At 51.5% G+C, this 17026-nt stretch overlaps 2 protein-coding genes across 4 annotated transcripts; both read right to left on the bottom strand.

Moving 5' to 3' along the window:
- Positions 1-531: 531 nt before the first annotated feature.
- Positions 532-6028, bottom strand: LOC139601276 (triggering receptor expressed on myeloid cells 2-like). 3 transcript variants are annotated; one of them, XM_071450187.1, is made up of 5 exons: positions 5847-6028; positions 3476-3814; positions 2425-2482; positions 2169-2305; positions 532-1652 (listed from the first exon to the last, which is right to left on the bottom strand). In XM_071450187.1, exons 1-5 carry the CDS (start codon positions 5884-5886, stop codon positions 1573-1575), a joined length of 654 nt encoding a protein of 217 aa, XP_071306288.1. In that variant the 5' UTR covers positions 5887-6028; the 3' UTR covers positions 532-1572. The 3 variants fall into 3 exon arrangements, with proteins under 3 accessions (XP_071306288.1, XP_071306290.1, XP_071306289.1); XM_071450189.1 differs by having other exon boundaries at positions 532-1649; XM_071450188.1 differs by having other exon boundaries at positions 2425-2479.
- A 1140-nt stretch (positions 6029-7168) lies between these two features.
- Positions 7169-16141, bottom strand: LOC139601335 (polymeric immunoglobulin receptor-like). Its single transcript, XM_071450294.1, has 8 exons — positions 16022-16141; positions 13386-13724; positions 12827-13108; positions 11827-12153; positions 11087-11144; positions 10182-10297; positions 9137-9186; positions 7169-8379 (listed from the first exon to the last, which is right to left on the bottom strand). The coding sequence occupies exons 1-8, from the start codon at positions 16062-16064 to the stop codon at positions 8179-8181; spliced, it is 1416 nt and encodes a 471-aa protein (XP_071306395.1). The 5' UTR covers positions 16065-16141; the 3' UTR covers positions 7169-8178.
- Positions 16142-17026: the final 885 nt, after the last annotated feature.

The following is a 17026-nucleotide window of genomic DNA, read 5'->3' as shown; positions in this document are numbered from 1 at the left end:
TTTCAATGGTGGGAATTGAAATTTGTCAATTTCTGGACAAAACACAGAACTACTCTAAAAACGAGAACCCAAAAGTGTAATTAAAATAAGCAAATATTTCCTCCCTGCCTCATGAAATTGGGGAAGAGCAGAGGGGATGTGTGCTAAAAGGGAATGTGAGCTTTAACGGGGCTTTGATCAGAGTTACCTTGAATTTGGGACAGAATTTTGCACCCAACACAGAGCTGGAGTTTCCTGTTGGCTCTCACAGGATGGGAGCACTGAGGGACAGGGAGTTCCTTTTTTTTGGTTTTTTTTTTTTTGCAAACAGCCCCAAAAGTTCTGATGAACCTCGAGTTGTGATTCATTGAGGGGGGAGAGAAGAAAAAACAACCCCCATAGAGTGTGCAGGTCACAGAGCCAACGTCAGCACAGAGGGAACAGGGGAAGGGAAGGACAGAACCAGCCCCAGAAATGTTTCTGCCCCAAACCCATTTGGTTTTGATTAATACAATCCTACCAAATTACATCCATTGGTTTTGATGGTAATCAGTAAGTTATTGATTAGTTTCTTCTTATTTCCTTGGAGATGTTTTTATTTCAGATGGCAAATTCCTCTCTGTGGATGCAGTCATAGAGCAAGTCACCGTCCAGACCAGGAGAGAGCAACAAACACAGATTTTCTTCCCCAAAAGTTGCTGATTTAAGACTGAGAACCTCACAGTGTTGGGAGGGAAAGACCTTGGAAAGACAAAGGTTGCCAGATGTCCCACCATGAATTTCAATGGTGGGAATTGAAATTTGTCAATTTCTGGACAAAACACAGAACTACTCTAAAAACGAGAACCCAGAAGCGTAATTAAAATAAGCAAATTTCAGTCATTGCTTCTGTGGGCAATGAGAGGTTGGGCTCTGAGCTGCTGCTCCTGCTGGCTCTGGATGTTCCAGCCTGTCCTGCTGGCTCTGAGTGCTCCTGGACCTTCTGAACACTCCAGGGTGTCCCAAGCATCACCCCTGGCTCTGGGACACGACTGTCACCTGCAGGAACCCACACCAAGCCAGAGAAATCAGCTGGATTTTACTCAGTTTTGCAGGGAAAAAGAAACGTGAGTGCCCATGGGTTTGGAGCCTGGGAGAAAACACAGGGAGACCAACAGAGAGACAGATCCTATGTTCACAAAGTCCCCTCAGAGAGGAGAAGCTGGCTCAGGGGTGCAAGGGGACCCCATCCCTGTCCTGGGGTGTCCTGCAGCTCCTCACACCTTTCCACAGGGGTTTTCTCCAAGCATCCCCGCTGTCCCAAGCAGCTTTTGGGAGCTGCTCTTCCTCACCTTGGAAGGACAGAATCTGTTGTCACCTGAGGTGACAGGAAGTTGATGGGTGTCAGTTCAGCCCATGATGGAATGGTCCTGGGAATGAGGTCTGGAATAACTGCCTGGGGGTGAGACACCAAGGGGAAGAGGTGATGAAGAAGATGGGAACCTCTCCAGAGTGACAGATTCTTCCAGACCTGTGTTTAGTAGTGATCCTTTTCTTATGGCAGGCGGCCTTTTCCATGGATCTGCCTTTTCCATGGATTCCCTTTGGCTCGGCTCACGCAGAGCTCTCCCAGGAGAGGCCGATTCCATCATGTCCAAGGTCGGCAGGGACTGGGAGCACCTGCTGCTCACCTGCTGGAATCCATAAAGGTAGAGGGTTTTGAGAAAATGGTAAAAAAGCAGGCCCCAAAAAGCCAGCAAGGACAGAGAAATGCTAAGATAGCAGAAAGAGTTTTAGGCTGCAGCTTAGACATGAGAAATAGAACAATAAGCCTATGTGCTTTGTCCTTTTTGGTTGCAACAAATTGACTTAATGTATATTTTAGAAGGCTAACATGAATGAGCCATTGTGTTAGAAAATAGGCTGCTATTGTTTTAACCAAGGCTACGCGTGCTCCATGTAATTGGGTAGAAGTAATGTCCATATGCTTTTGCTCTATGTGTGATTGGCTGAAACTTGGGAAGATTTTGCTTTATGCTGTGTTGTAACATTACGTTTCTTTGGCATTCTGCTTAAATCAGTGAGCTGTTCACATCGAGTGTCTCCATTGTTAAGTGTTGAGACTGATGTTGAAATAAAACAGCTCAAGGCACTGATTTTCGAGTGTCCCGTTCTGTTTGAGTCTGGAAATAGTTGCCAGTGGCACTCACCCAGTTCTGGGTTCTGCCCTCTCTCCCTGTTCTTCCTGCTGTGGGCAACAGCCCCAACCAGCACAGCCACCACGAACTTGGCCACCAGGAATCCAGCCAGGATGTAGAAAACGGTGAAATCCATGTCAGGAGGGGGCCTGTGGGGAACCAGAAACACAACCATGAAGAGGATGGTCCAACCCTGAAAAAATCTCTTGTGATGCTGCCTTAGTCCTCGGAAGATTGGAGATCTCAGCACGAGGAGTTTTGGGCTCACCTGGAGATGCTCTGCACAGCTCTGGGCTCCTCTGGCACATGGGTCACCAGGTCAGCTGCTGATGGAAACACAACAGTTTAGTCTGCAGCTATTTCTGGGTGATGTTCAGCTGGGCAGGTAACCCAGGGGCACTGGGAGCAATGAGGATGTGTCAGATACCCTCTAACAGTGAGGCCACACTGCTGGAAATCAGGAATAAAGAGAGGCAGTGAAACACAGAACCTCCTTAGAGCGAAACAAAAGTAGACGTTGACTCAAGTGGGCCCTGGGAAGCTGCAGACACCCACGCAATACCAATAGAAACCTGTGAAATTCCAGTAGGAACATGTGAAATTCCAGCAGGAACCCATGAAATTCCAATAGGAACCTGTGAAATTCCAATAAGAACCCATAAAATTCCGATAGGAACCCAGGAAATTCCAGTAGGAACTTGTGAAATTCCAATAGGAACATGTGAAATTCCAATAGGAACCTGTGAAATTCCAGTAGGAACCCAGGAAATTCCAGTAGGAACATGTGAAATTCCAACAGGAACCAATTAAATTCCAATAGGAACCTGTGAAATTCCAGTAGGAACCTATGAATTTCCAGTAGGAACCTGTGAAATTCCAACAGGAACCCATAAAATTCTGATAGGAACCCATGAAATTCCAATAGGAACCCATGAAATTTCAGTAGGAACATGTGAAATTCAAGTAGGAACCTGTGAAATTTCAGTAGGAACATGTGAAATTCAAGTAGGAACCCGTGAAATTTCACTAGGAACCTGTGGAATTCAAGTAGGAACCTGTGAAATTCCAACAGGAACCCGTGAAATTCCAGCAGGGACATGTAAAATTCCAATAAGAACCTGTGAAATTCCAGTAGGAACCCATTAAATCCCAACAGAAACCTGCGAAATTCCTTGAGGAACCCCTGAAATTCCTTGAGGAACCCTTGAAATTCCTTGAGGAACCCCTGAAATTCCTCGAGGAACCCCTGAAATTCCTTGAGGAACCCCTGAAATTCCTTGAGGAACCCTCCTAACTCGGCCCCCCCCATCATCACGTACCTGCCAGCACTTCCACCTGCACCCTCCTCAGGCTCTGGGTGTGGCCCAGGAACTCCGTTTGGCACTGGTAGAGCCCCGCGTCCTCCCGGCGCAGGCCCCTGATGGTGACGGTGAGGAGCCCGGCGCGGGCGTTGTCCCTGATGGAGGTGCTGCCCCTGCTGGGCCTGGGCAGGGGCAGCCAGGCGGGCGGGGCGCTCACCACGGGCTGGCAGCGCCGCCGGCCCAGCTGCCGGCACCAGCTCTTCTCCCGCCACCACTGCCGCGCGTCGTACGAGCAGTTGACGGAAATGGTGTCACCCTCCACGGCCACCACGGTGATGTTCTCGGCAGCGCAGGATGCTGCGAGGGACGGAGGGATGGAGGGATGGAAGGACGGAGGGATGGAGGGACAGAGGGATGGAAGGACAGAGGGATGGAAGGACAGAGGGATGGAGGGACAGAGGGACAGAGGGATGGAGGGACAGAGGGATGGAAGGACAGAGGGATGGAAGGACAGAGGGACGGAGGGATGGAGGGACAGAGGGATGGAGGGACAGAGGGATGGAGGGACAGCAGGACACAGGGAGGGGTGAGCCAAGGCTCTTCCACGTCTACCCCTCATTGTGGGGATGCTGAACGTCATTTTCATTGTCTTGTGAGGTCACCTGTAGGGCTGTCACTTGTGGAACTGTCACCCATAGGGTGTGATCTGTATGGCTGTCACCTGTAGAGCTGTCACTTGTTAACTGTCACACACAGGGTGTCACTTGTAGTGCTGTCACCCATAGGGATGTCACCTGTGGAGTGTCACCTGTAGGGCTGTCACCCATAGGGATGTCATCTGTGGGGCTGTCACCTGCAGAGCTGTCACTTGTGGAACTGTCACACATAGGGCTGTCACCTGTGGAATGTCACCTGTAGGGCTGTCACCTAAAGGACTGTGTGTCACCCACAGGGCTATCACCTGTTGAGGGCTGTCACCCTCAGGGTTGTCACCTGTAGGATGTCACCTGTCCACTTTCCCCATGACCAACCCACTGTGCTCAGATCTTGGCTCAAACGTTCTGGAATTTGTCCCAGTGACACCTCCAAACCAGTGCCCTGCTCACTGGTTCCTTCTGAATCCCAGTTATCAAATCCAGCTTAACTTTTTTTTCCCCCCCATCTTTTAATACCTTACTAATTTTAACCATGTTGACAACTGGTCTTTGTCTGCATGACTTTTTTTTTTTAATTGTCTTGGTTCCTTATTTGTAATTTCCATTCCTCTTTGTGACAGGCAGAGGGGACAGTCTGAGCTATTAATACTTCCAGAGAGACATGCAGTGTGGTATTTGTGGAAATCTCTATTTCTAGTGAAAAAAAGTCACAGGCAAATGCGTCTGTGGGATCATAAGTAATGATAAAACAGAAGTAAATTTAAAAATAGGCTCTTGTGAGGACTTTGTGCTGGCTGAGCCTTTTAATAACACTTCTTACAATTATTTCAACAATTGTAAGTGAATTGTAAACTAAAAGCTATGAAGTTCTTTCAGCTTGACTAGAAGAAGACCTAAAATGGATCTGTGCAATCCAACACCTACAGGGCTTTATCCTGATGTGTTGCTCCAGTCAGAGTTTACCTCATGGAATATCCAGTCCAGTCCTGTTCAATCCCTCCAAAACTCTTGAACTGCTTCTCCCATTTCCCTTTCCCTCCTCCAGCTCTGCCCCTCCAGCCCCAGAATTCCCACAGCACTGCAAAACATCTCTCAAACAGAATCACTGAAAGATTCCCTGATGTCCCTCTGGAAAATTTGTCATTCTCTTTTCAACCAGCTCTGCTGACAAATGATAAACTGTTGGTGCTCCTTCTCTCTTCCTGGGTGCCACTGGCCAAAGCACAGTGAGCTTTCCCCAAACTCATCCCAGTTTTTGGGACAGGTTCCTGTGCTCCCACAGCCCGAGTCTGCTGCCTTTCCCTGCTGTGCTGATCTGGGATCCCCAAAGCCCTGCAGAGAGCCCCAGCTGGGCCCTGCCCCTCATTTCATTCCTTTCCAAGCTGGAAAACCCAGGTGTCTGGGATTTCAGAGCTGTGCCCTTCACTGGGTTTCATTTCCCTCGCCCTGAACCCCACCTGTGATCATTTGCATCTATGTAAATGCCATTTGCTAATGCAAACAACCCAAGATTTTGCAATTTCACGTTGCAAACGGGACTTCTCCCATCAGTGGTTCCTGTTCTGACTCAGAAGGATCCCTGTGAGGAAACCTGGGAGCTCTGGGATCCCCCTTTGATGGGTGACCCTTTGGTAAATAAAGGGAAAACTGAGGATGGAGCCTTCAGACAGAGACAAAGCTTTGCCCCAATCCTTTCCCCTTTACCTGACCCCAAAACCACGTGTGGATCTTACCTGACAGGAGGAGCAAGGTGAGGTTCAGGAGCTTCTCCATGGGGCTGAGCAGAGAAGGAGCAGGAGAGGAGCAGGAGAGGAGCCCGAGAGGAGCAGGAGAGGAGCAGGAGAGGAGCAGGAGAGGAGCAGGAGAGGAGCAGGAGAGGAGCTGGCTCAGCCCAGGGGCAGCTCCTCTCCCCCTGCTTGCTGGCCCGGAAGGAAGGAGCACAGGAACTTGGCATCTTCTTCATCCTGCACATTGAGCAATGCTCCAGGGACAGGCATTGCCCTCGTGGGCTGGAAATTCAGGCATCAGCACTGCCCAGCTCAGGCAGCCCGGGAGGGAGCAGCACGAGGTGGCCTGGAGCCACAGGCTGGGGGTCTGCTCCCAGCAGAGCAGGATCTCATGGAACCATGGAGCAGGATCTCATGGAACCATGGAATCCCACAGTGGTTTGGGTTGGAGGGACCTTAAAGCTCATCCAGCTCCATCCCTGCCATGGCAGGGACACCTTCCACCATCCCAGGCTGCTCCAGGCCCTGTCCAGCCTGGCCTTGGGCACTTTCAGGGATCCAGGGCCTGCCCGTCCTCACAGGGAAAAATTCCTTCCCAAAATCCCTGTGGTGGTGGGAATCCACTCCCTGGTGCTGGCACGATGGAGATCAATCACAATAAATTATTTACAGGAGCTGTGCATGGGGGGGAATTTCTGGAAAGCTGAAAGGGAGAATCTCCTGGCAGCATCCTAAGGGTGAAGGAGGACAAGGACATCACCCCCTGGGTTTTTAGGAGGAAGAGCCTGTGCATGGAGCATCCTTGTGTGAAATCCAAGCACACGGAGCAGGGCAGGGGCACAGGAGCCACAGGAGGAGCTGCTGGGGGATCCCTGCTGGGGATTCTGAGCCAGCCAATGCCACAGTGCTCAGGAATATCAGCAGACTGATGGGGGTGGGCTGCTGGATTTGAATTTTTGCGGGTTTTTGATTTATTTACTTGGAGATCTCCCATGAAAGTACAAACAGACCCTGGCTTTGAAACTGGGGTGGTGCAAAACCTGCAGGCCTGGCCATTCCTAAATGTGCCTTTCCTCGAGTTAGTGCTTAAGAAAATGGTCCCTCACAGCGACCAGAAATTCTCTGTCAGGTGAGTGATTGCAGCTTTTGTTCCTTCTCATTCCAGTGAGCACAAATCTGGATTCTCCTCAAGAATCTTCCCCAAAAAATGCCTCTCTTCCACTCCACTGTTTTTTTGCTATTGCTCTTCCACAGCTTGACCCAGTGCAACTGCACGAAGAGCAAATTGTTTGGGGATTGTTGGCCTGAATGAACCATTTCCAGAACCATTTTCTTTCTTTTTTTTTTTTTTTTTGTCAGGTCAACTCATCTGAAAAAATCTCAAAAAAATTTCCACCAGCCTCCCCCTGCTGCAGGCCTGGCAAGAGGAGCCTGTTGGATGTGAATGAGGGCTGGGTCAGGCCCCTTTGGGCTGTCACCTCCAGCAGGGCTTGGGGCAGGGAAATCAGGAGTGGTATTTGTGGAAATATTTCTAGTGAAAAAAAACTCACAAGCAAATGCTTCTGAGAGATCATAAGTAATGATAAAACAGAAGTAAATTTAAAAATAGGCTCTTGTGAGGACTTTGTGCTGGCTGAGCCTTTCAGTAACACTTCTTACAATCGTTTCAACAATTGTAAGTGAATTGTAAACTAAAAAACTATGAAGTTCTATCAGCTTGACTAGAAGAAGACCTAAAATGGATCTGTGCAATGCAAAAACTGAGCCCCAAAAACTCATTTCACGTTGCTGCCCACATGACTGTTAAATAAAATGCGTCATTTGGGGTGTTTCCAGCAGAAACAGGGAAGTGCAGGAGCTGGTTCTGCTTTTTCTTGGAATCCAGCACTCACATCCCCAGCCCCTTCCATGAAAACGAACCCAGCCACAGCAAGGTTTGATCCCTGCAGCACTGGAAATGAGTTTGCTTGGCCACAGGAGCTGAATTCTTGGGACTGGGGCAGGATTTGTACCAGGATATCCCACCCAGCCATGCCCACGCTGCTCCTTTTCACACCTGCCTCTCCAAGCTTCTGCACTTTAATGGAATTGGAAAAGCAGATGTACAAGAGATCATCCTGGCAATTCCCCCACAGCTCTGCCTGACCTGAGGCAATCTGCCACAAGTGTGGCAAAACCTCTGCTTCCTCAAGCAGGAGGGAGGGCTGAAAATGCTCAGGAAACACCACACACACACAGAGCAAAACTCAGCTTGTCCCTCCACACACCTCCTGCCCTCATTCCCACTGTGTATTCCAGTTCCTTCCTCCCATTCCTGGCTTGCTGGGGACTCTGTGCTTCATTCCCTGCCGGTCCTTGGGGACTGGTTGAAGGCAATGATGGCGTATTCCACGTGCTGGGGGTTCCTGGGAGCCTGGCTTGGCTCCACGTTGCAGTAAAGAGGATCCTCAGGGCTGGCATGGGATTGCACATCCAGGTTGATGTATGCTGGCCCTTTGCTGCCATCCTGAGAACTCTCCCTCCTCCCAGTGCTGCCAGGCTGGGAAAAGAAAGGGAAAACTCTTGTTGGCATGAGTCAGTGCCAGGGCACAGCTGCTGCCAGGAGAAGGAGATTTTCCCACAAGGAAAGGGAGAAGCTGTGGCCAATTTTACCTCTGGTTTTCCTTCCCGAGGAAAGGAGAGGCTGTGCCAAATTTTACCTCTGGTTTTCTCTGGTTTTCCTTCCCAAGTGAAGGAGAAGCTGTGCCAAATTTTACCTCTGGTTTTCTCTGGTTTTCCTTCCCAAGGAAAGGAGAGGCTGTGCCAAATTTTACCTCTGGTTTTCTCTGATTTTCCTTCCCAAGGAAAGGAGAGGCTGTGCCAAATTTTACCTCTGGTTTCCTTCCCAAGCAAAGGAGAAGCTGTGCCAAATTTTACCTCTGTTTTTCCTTCCCAAGGAAAGAAGCTGTGTCCAATTTTACCTCTGCTTGTGACAGAGGTGGAGGGACAGAGAACTCTTTTGTTCCCCACCTCTCCTGGATACAGGTGGAGCCACGTGCTCTGATCCTGCTTGCTACTCCTTGAGTCTCTTCTCAGGGGTTACCAGAATTTGCTCCACTGGGTTTGCTCCTGCTGGAGTTTCCTTGCATTGATTTCTCTCCAGCTATGAATATTCCTCTCTCTGCTGCCATTAAATACCATTTCCCTCCTGTTTATAACCAAACTGAGCTCCAAGCTCCTCACCAGGTCTGACAGTTCCTCCCAGGTTGCTGGTCAGGGGTTTTGGCACCACGTGGGAAATGTTTCATTTTCCTTACCTGTGCTGTGCCCTCTGCTCTGTCACTGGTGTCCTCTGCTTCTCTGATACCTTTAGAGAATGAGGCAAAATCAGAGGGTTTAGATGTGGAGAAATCCATGAAAAGCTCTGCCTGAGGAGGTTTGGGAGGGCCCAGTGATGGGATGTGCCTCTGCCCTGGGCCTGGGGAACACTTTTTGCTCTCTTTACTGCTCCTCTAAGGTGTTTGCACCTCTGGAGGAACCCGGGTTTGATTCATCCAGAGGGGAGGCAGGGAGGAGCCTGCCTTGAGACCTTCAACCTGACTGCTGAAGATTGCAATGCAGGATGTTTTCAGTTGCCATCTGTAGGGCAGGTAACCTTTGTCAAGTGGGCAGTTTGCTTTATCTCTCTCTCTTTGAGTGACCACAATCACTCCTCCCTCGGGAGGGGACTTGTGCTGATAACAGCCATTGAATGTCCCTGCATGGCTGATAAGAGCTACAGCATCCCATTGGGAGATGTGAGCCCAGGGGGAGGAGCCAAGCATTCCTACCTGGATATAATCTGGAGATTCTGGAACACCAGCCAAGCATTCCTACCTGGATATAATCTGGAGATTCTGGAACACCAGCACGGCTTCTGCACTGGATTGCCCAGAGGAACAGCAGCTGCCTCTGCCCCTGGATCTTCAGAGGCAGAGACTGCACCTTTCTCCAGGATCCCTGCTCCAGCAGAACCAGCCCTGGCACTGCAGGAGGGCTGAGCCACAATTCCAATGGTTCTGCTGCCCACACCCTGACCCACAGGGTGTCAGGCTGGGTTCTGACTCTGTCAGTGCTGTTCTAGTGTACTGCACTATTTATTTTATCCTTTTATTTTTTTTCCTTTCCCTATTAAAGAACCGTTATTTCCTGCTCCCATATTTCTGCCTGAGAGCCCCTTAATTTAAAATTTATAGCAACTGGGAGGGGTGGGGAGGGTTCACATTCTCCATTTCAGGGGAGGCTCCTGCCTGGCTTTCCAAACCCAGACACTGACCTTGCCAGGGCTCTGAGCTCACCTGGGACACTCCCAGCCCCACGTACCTGTTCTCAGGAGCAGCCTGTAGTACCTGACAGCCAGGGCTGTGGAGGTGAGCAGGGCCAGGAGCAGCAGGAAGAGCAGCACCACGGACAGGATGAGGAAGGTGTTCCCACTGCAGCTGGAGGAGAGGAAGGCAGTCACCAGGGTGGGATGGTTCAACAGCCCATCACCAAACAGGGAACAAAAGAGGGACAGAGACAGGTTTTATGTGCTCTGTTGGAAGGAGGGTCTGGTTCTCCTGCAAGAGAGATCCTGCAGGGTCCTCCCTCTGTGAGCCTGGGCAAGTCCCTGCTGATTCAGAAAAAAGAGGCACTGGGGACATTCCCTGGTTCCTGATTCTTGATTTTTCTACTTGGCTGTACCTCCTGAGCTTTTCCTAAACCATTCTCCAGGCTTTAGAAACAAGCCCCTGTTCAGAGCTCCAAGCACAATTCCAGGCTCTCTGGAGCAGGGATGGTTCTGCTCTTAGGTGCTGCTGTAGCACTGATGACAGCAGATGTACAAAGGGAGAAAAATCCTTCACATTTAACTGGTGAATGGAATAAGAGCAGCCAGGGACTGAAATTGTTAAATTGTTTAACAATCCCATTGCTAAGTACTCAGACAGGAGGGAGCAAAGTCGAGGCTGAGGGGCAGAATTTGGGGATTCTGTTCATGTGAAGTGCAGAAGAGAGAAGAGAAAGAAGCAGAGAGGCATCTGCAGAAGGCTCTGGCACGATTTTACCAATCTGCCTCTTTGGAATTAGGGTTAGGGCAGCTGGAGGAGGAGAGGCCACCTTTGGTGAGGATCCTGTCATATCCAATTCCTCTAAGGCAGGAGGCAGAGTGCCCAGGGCCTGCCTGCCCCAGGTGTACAACATGAGTAACCTGTGAGTGGCTCAGGCTCAGAGATTCATTTAGGCCTTACCTGTCACCCAAAAGAGTTTCTTGGTTTTCAGAGTCTGGAAAACCTCCTCGACGCAACGCTGCAAGGACAGACATGAGGAGAGGAATGGTCACTGTGGGGCTGCTCTGCCCCTGCATTCCCACGGCCTTGATCCCCTGAGCTTGTCCAGAGCATCCCAATGTCCCCTCTCATCATCTGCACTGCTTGTTCTTGGTGCTGCAGGAGCCATGGTGCTGCCTGGTGCTGCCCTGCCATGACCAGGGCCCTCACTGCCTTCTCTTACCATTAAAACATCGTCTGAAAGAGAACCCACAAGTCACAGATCTGTAAAATCCCAGTCTAAAGTTGTTCCCTTGACAACCCAAGGGAAGGTCTTTGAAAGCCAAAGGATGAATCACTCTAAAGGGGCTATAAAGTCACTCTAAAGAACTGATCCAAACCCTCCATCAGAGCCGACTCCTTTCCTTCACCATCCCCTTAAAGCTTCTCCACAGAGGGAAACCTGAGGATCAGACCCTGTTATGGGGGGAAGCTCCATCCCAGCACCACCAGAGCTCCTGCAGGCCTGGACTTGTCTGCAGTGCCCAGCTGCAGCACCCAGCCAGCCAAAAGTGTCTGTGGGGTGAAACACCACACACCCAGGCAGCCAAAAGTGTCTGTGGGGTGAAACACCACAGTGGCCACTGTTTGGTTCAGCAGCAAGGCCAGACAAGCTCAGGCACGTCCTGTCCAGCTAGATTGGTAAAAATACCAATACTCACCCTTGGAAATGTTGAGTGTGATCTCCTCCATGCGGAGCAGCCCGGAGCCATCCTGGAGCGCACACCAGTACACACCCGAGTCCTGCACCTGCAGCTGCTCCATGGTAATGGTCACAATGCCCTGCTGGGTGTCATCCTGGATCCTGACACCATCCTGAGCTGTGCTGTTGGCTGCTGGGGACTCTGGACTGGTGGTGACCAGCACGTTGCACGTTTTGCCCTCTTCCCTTTTGCACCAGGCTTTGGTGACAGTGCTGTAGTCTGCGATCTTGTAGTGACACTTGACAGTGATGTTGCCTGACTCCTTGGCTGTGAGCCTCTGGGTCCCTGCAAAACACCCAGGATGTGTGCTGAGCCCCCAAAGGGGGATCCCACAGCAGCACCCCCTCCCCAGCACTGCAATACCTCTGGGTCCCTGGAAAACAGAGAACACGGCAGGTACTCACTCTTGGACACAGAGAACATGGCAGGTACTCACAGAGACACAGAGAACATGGCAGGAACTCACAGGGACACAGAACATGGCAAGTACTCATAGAGAACATGGCAGGAACTCATAGAGAACATGGCAGGTACTCACAGGGACACAGAGAACATGGCAGGTACTCATAGAGAGCATGGCAGGTACTCATAGAGAACATGGCAGGTACTCACAGGGACACAGAACATGGCAAGTACTCATAGAGAACATGGCAGGAACTCATAGAGAACATGGCAGGTACTCACAGGGACACAGAGAACATGGCAGGTACTCATAGAGAGCATGGCAGGTACTCATAGAGAACATGGCAGGTACTCACAGGGACACAGAACATGGCAAGTACTCATAGAGAACATGGCAGGAACTCATAGAGAACATGGCAGGTACTCACAGGGACACAGAGAACATGGCAGGTACTCATAGAGAGCATGGCAGGTACTCATAGAGAACATGGCAGGTACTCACTCCTGAACACAGAGAACATGGCAGGTACTCATAGAGAGCATGGCAGGTACTCACTCCTGAACACAGAGAGCACGACCTCCATTTTCCGAGTGCGCCTGGAGTCCAGTGCACACCAGTACACACCAGAGTCCCGGATCTGCAGGTTCCTCATGGTGACAAGAGCCCCTCGAGCATTATGCTCCATGGATGCTCTGTCTTGCAGGGATTTCATTTTTCTCTGATTTGAAAATGTTTGTCCGCTCACCACGACTTCGCAGTCAGTCTGTCCTCGGCACCAGGCATCGCTGCCCTCCGGGCACTGCACTGTCAGGGTGTCCAGCTCCCACTGGAGCAGCTCTGTGAAACACCAAAATGGCACTGCCCAGTCAGTGCTGGGCACAGGGGCACCGGGGACACATCATGCCCTGGGGCAACTCCCTCAGGAGGTGGGAGCCAGCAGGACCAGGCAGGGCTGTGGGGCTCCTTCTCTCCCTGTGCGGGAGGGAAAGCAGGGAGCGAGGCTGGGGGGATCAGGGGAAGCTGCTCAGCTGTGGAGGAGAGGGGGGCAGAGCAGGGGAAGGAGTGATGTTGCTTCCTGACAAGGCTTGGCTTTGGGTGGGGCGCAGGTACTCACCCCTGAAAACAATCAGTGAGATTGTCTTTAGCTTTTCATAGCTGTAGCTGTAGTAAGCAGCACAGAAATATGTGCCCGAGTCCTCTGCCTTGAGGCCAGTTATGGTGACAGAAACAGTCTTATTAGCTTTGTTATCCTTCATTTTAATTCTCCCATCCTGGGCTTGTTTGGTTTCTTCATATGAGTATACACGGAGGAGTTCTTTACATCCTCTGTTTCCCAGGGAGAGGCACCAGTATTTTGTCTGCTGGCCAGTAGTCCACTTTGCATAAGGACACTGGATGTGCAGAGTGTCCCCTTCCCATCCTCTCTGGGCTTCTGGGGCTTGGCCTTGGAGACCTGGAAGGATCAGATGTGGTGAGGGAGAGGGGAGCTGATCACAGAACCACAGAATTGCAGCACGACAGAATCGCAGAATCAACAGGGCTGGAAAAGACCTTTGAGATCACCGAGCCCAACCCATGTCCTAACACCACCCTGCCACCCAGACCATGGCACTCAGTGCCACATCCAGTCTGCTCTTGAACACCTGCAGGGGTGGTGACTCCACCAGCTCCCTGGGCAGCCCTTTCCCTTCCCCATCACCCTTTCTGTGAAGGTGCAGAGCTGCCCACAACCCTCAGGGCACACAGGGAAACTCTGCCTCCAACCTTCCCCCATGGACCCTGGTGGCTGGGAGGACTCCAGAACCCCAAATCCCTTCCCCATGCTGAATTCACCTGCTTGGAAATGGGAAGGGCAGCGTTGAGATTTGAGCTGGGGATTAAATCTCATGCTTGAGGTGCTGGCCACGTGTGGCACAGTGGCTGCAGCTGTCCCCTCGTCCCTGCAGGCCAACGGGGACCATCCCCTGCCCACAGCACCCCAGGGCCAGGGGCTCTGTGTGGGATGGTGGGGAGGAGCAGAGGGAAGCAGGCAGGGCAGGGAAGCAGCTCTCCCCTGCCACATGCCCAGCCTTGCCAGGGCTGTGAGGCTGTGCTGGCTCTGGGTGCTCTCTGTGCCCTCTGCTGAGGGACTGGCACTGCCCTGGACACGGCCCTGTGTCACAGACATCTTTTATGAAAAATCCTTTCCTTAGGATTTTTCCTCCTGAGCAGCTGAGAGGCCTTAGGAACAAAATGTAACCAATGGTTATCTGCTGCTGTGGGATGCAACAGGTGCATCTGGGATTGGGCTCATGTGGTTGTTTCTAATTAATGGCCAATCACAGCCCAGCCGGCTCGGACTCTCTGGTCAGTCACAAGATTTTATTATCATTCCATTTCTTTTCCTTTGCTTGCCAGCCTTCTGATGAAATCCTTTCTTCTATTCTTTTCGTATAGTTTTAATATAATATATATCAAAAAATAATAAATCAGCCTTCTGAAACGTGGAGTCAGATCCTCATCTCCTCCCTCATCCTCAGACCCCTGTGAGCACCATCACTGCCCTGACCCAGGGCTGCCCTAGAGGAGCTGGGCAGGGACAGAGTGGTGGGAAAGGCTTGGCTGGGAGAGGCTCTGTGCTCCCAGCATGGACCATCCTGGAAACCTGGAGGAGCCAGGTGTTGGGGAAGATGAAACAGGAAAGCTTTATCAATATGATTGTCTGGCAAAAGATTTTGAGACTATGGAAACTATGAGCGAGATTGAAATGAAAGCAAGCTTTGAGATCCCTCAGTTACTGAACAACTGGAAAACAATGGTGTGGCCACTGAAGGTGATCCCCTTTTGATGGAACAACACCCTCTGCTTGCAGACAGGCCCAAGGGTCAGAGCAGACCCTGCCAGCTTGGCAGAAGGGGCCCAAAGAGGAGTTTTTAGGGTTTAAAATGTAACATAGTGTGATAATGTAATGATTCTTATAGGCTGTTTGTAAATGCTGTAGGATTTGTATCTTGTACTAGATTGGTTAGTGAGAATTAGAATATTCAACACAGAAGAAGATTTATTGTATTGGAACAGGAACTTTGCCTTTTTAGCTCTTGCCTCTCTTACTCTCTTACTCTTTTTACTCTCTTATGCTTTGGCTCTCTTGCCTTTTTACTCTCTTACCCTCTCATCCTCTCTATCCCTCTCTTCTCTCAGTCCTGCTCTGAGCTGTGCTTGGCAGCTCCCAACAGGGCCCTGCACTTGGCCCTTTGCAATAAACCCCAAGTTCCACGCCCAGAAGAAGATTTATTGTATTGGAACGGGAACCTCACCCTCTGATCCTCTCTTTTACTCTCCCATTCTCTCTTTACCACGCTCCTGCCTTCTCTCTCTTTACCTCTCCCTCTTTGGGGCCTGCTCTGAGCTGTGCCTGGCAGCTCCCAGCAGGGCCCTGCACTTGGCCCTTTGCAATAAACCCCAAGCTCCAACAGGGCCCTGCACTTGGCCCTTTGCAATAAACCCCAAGCTCCAAAAGGCCCCTGCACTTGGCCCTTTGCAATAAACCCCAAGTTCCAAGCCCTGGCCTCAGAGATCTCTCATCTCCATCCATCCTGACCGTGCTACCCCCCTGATGCTCCTACAGCCAGGGAGCTGGGGCTGCCCTTCCCTGCCACCCACTGCCCAGCTCAGAGCCTGGTGCTGACGTGTGAGGAGCTCCCAGGGCAGCAGGAAGGAGGTGGGGAGGGTTCTCCCTGTCCCCAGGGACGCCCCGAGCCCTTCTCCTACCTGGGAAGCAGAGTGGCAGCAGGAACAGGGCTCTCAGCTCCATGGCCACGCTCAGGCCCGGGGAAGGGGCATCACTGGGGGCTGCCCAGCGTGTGCTGTGCCAGCCTGGGTGCCCCTGGCCTCTCCTGCCTGGCAGTGACACAGCTGGGGGGGAAGTGCTGAGTTCTCGCTCTTGCCTCAAGCGGAAACACCTCCCCATGTTTTTGTTACAAAATTAATATGACAGCAATCTCGGGGTGCTTTTGGGGAAGTGCCTGAGCCCAGAGCACAACCTCTGCTCTGTGAAACACCAGAATGGCACTGCCCAGTCAGTGCTGGGCACAGGGGCACCGGGGGGCACCACCTCTCCTGGTGCCAAAGGCCGCTGCTGCTCTCACCTGGCTGGTGGCATTGGTTTTGTCACCCTCCTGTACCCCCAAGCCTGTGGTGAGGTTGACCCACCTGGCTCCTCTTCCTCCCTGGCTGGAGGGAGAGAAATGTCCCAGAGTTTGAAATTTGAAATTCCAAATGTGGAGTTTGAATGTCACATGAATTTCCTGCGGCTGATTCTGCACCCAGGTGCTTTGCAGTCAGCCAGGGCTAACGGGGGGAATGGGGAATGGCTTCTTTCCCTCCTTTCCCCCAGCCTCTCTGAGGAACTCTGCAAACCCACACAAAGCTCCTGTGCAATCCTGCAGGTGAGCCCTGGAGCTGCTGTGTGTGCACCCCATAACCACAGTCCCCTCTGGTGGCAGCTGCCCCAGCTCTGGGGGGCTCCCTCGTGATCTCCCACAGCTGCTTCTGTCCCAAACAGCTGTTTTGGGAAGCAGGAGCAGTGTCAGGGCTTATCTGCCTCGAGGCCACACTTCCCTGGATATAGGAGCGATGGGGGTGGGATGGTTGGGATGGATGGAGGTGAGAGATCTCCAAAGCCAGGGCTTAGGATTTGGGGTTTATTGCAAAGGGCCTGGGTGCAGGGCCCTGCTGGGAGCTGCCAGGCACAGCTCAGAGCAGGCCTGAGAGAAG

Source organism: Agelaius tricolor, unplaced genomic scaffold (assembly GCF_023055355.1).
Source record: "Agelaius tricolor isolate 1412-34295 unplaced genomic scaffold, bAgeTri1.0.p SCAF_30, whole genome shotgun sequence".
NCBI classification, from domain to species: Eukaryota; Metazoa; Chordata; class Aves; order Passeriformes; family Icteridae; genus Agelaius; species Agelaius tricolor.
Note: the sequence above shows the minus strand (reverse complement) of the source record. Positions and strands in the feature narration are given on the sequence as shown.

What these genes read in the sequence shown, in the direction of transcription:
- LOC139601276 (XM_071450187.1), bottom strand. Translation starts at nt 5,886, where the DNA reads ATGGAGAAGCTCCTGAACCTCACCTTGCTCCTCCTGTCAG. An exon ending in GCAGGTGGAAGTGCTGGCAG is followed by an intron (nt 2,483 to 3,475) that starts GTACGTGATGAT and finishes TGTTTCCATCAG; the next exon opens with CAGCTGACCTGGTGACCCAT. An exon ending in AGGGCAGAACCCAGAACTGG is followed by an intron (nt 1,653 to 2,168) that starts GTGAGTGCCACT and finishes TATGGATTCCAG; the next exon opens with CAGGTGAGCAGCAGGTGCTC.
- LOC139601335 (XM_071450294.1), bottom strand. Translation starts at nt 16,064, where the DNA reads ATGGAGCTGAGAGCCCTGTTCCTGCTGCCACTCTGCTTCCCAG. An exon ending in CTCACTGATTGTTTTCAGGG is followed by an intron (nt 13,109 to 13,385) that starts GTGAGTACCTGC and finishes GGTGTTTCACAG; the next exon opens with AGCTGCTCCAGTGGGAGCTG. An exon ending in GAAACTCTTTTGGGTGACAG is followed by an intron (nt 10,298 to 11,086) that starts GTAAGGCCTAAA and finishes CCTCTCCTCCAG; the next exon opens with CTGCAGTGGGAACACCTTCC.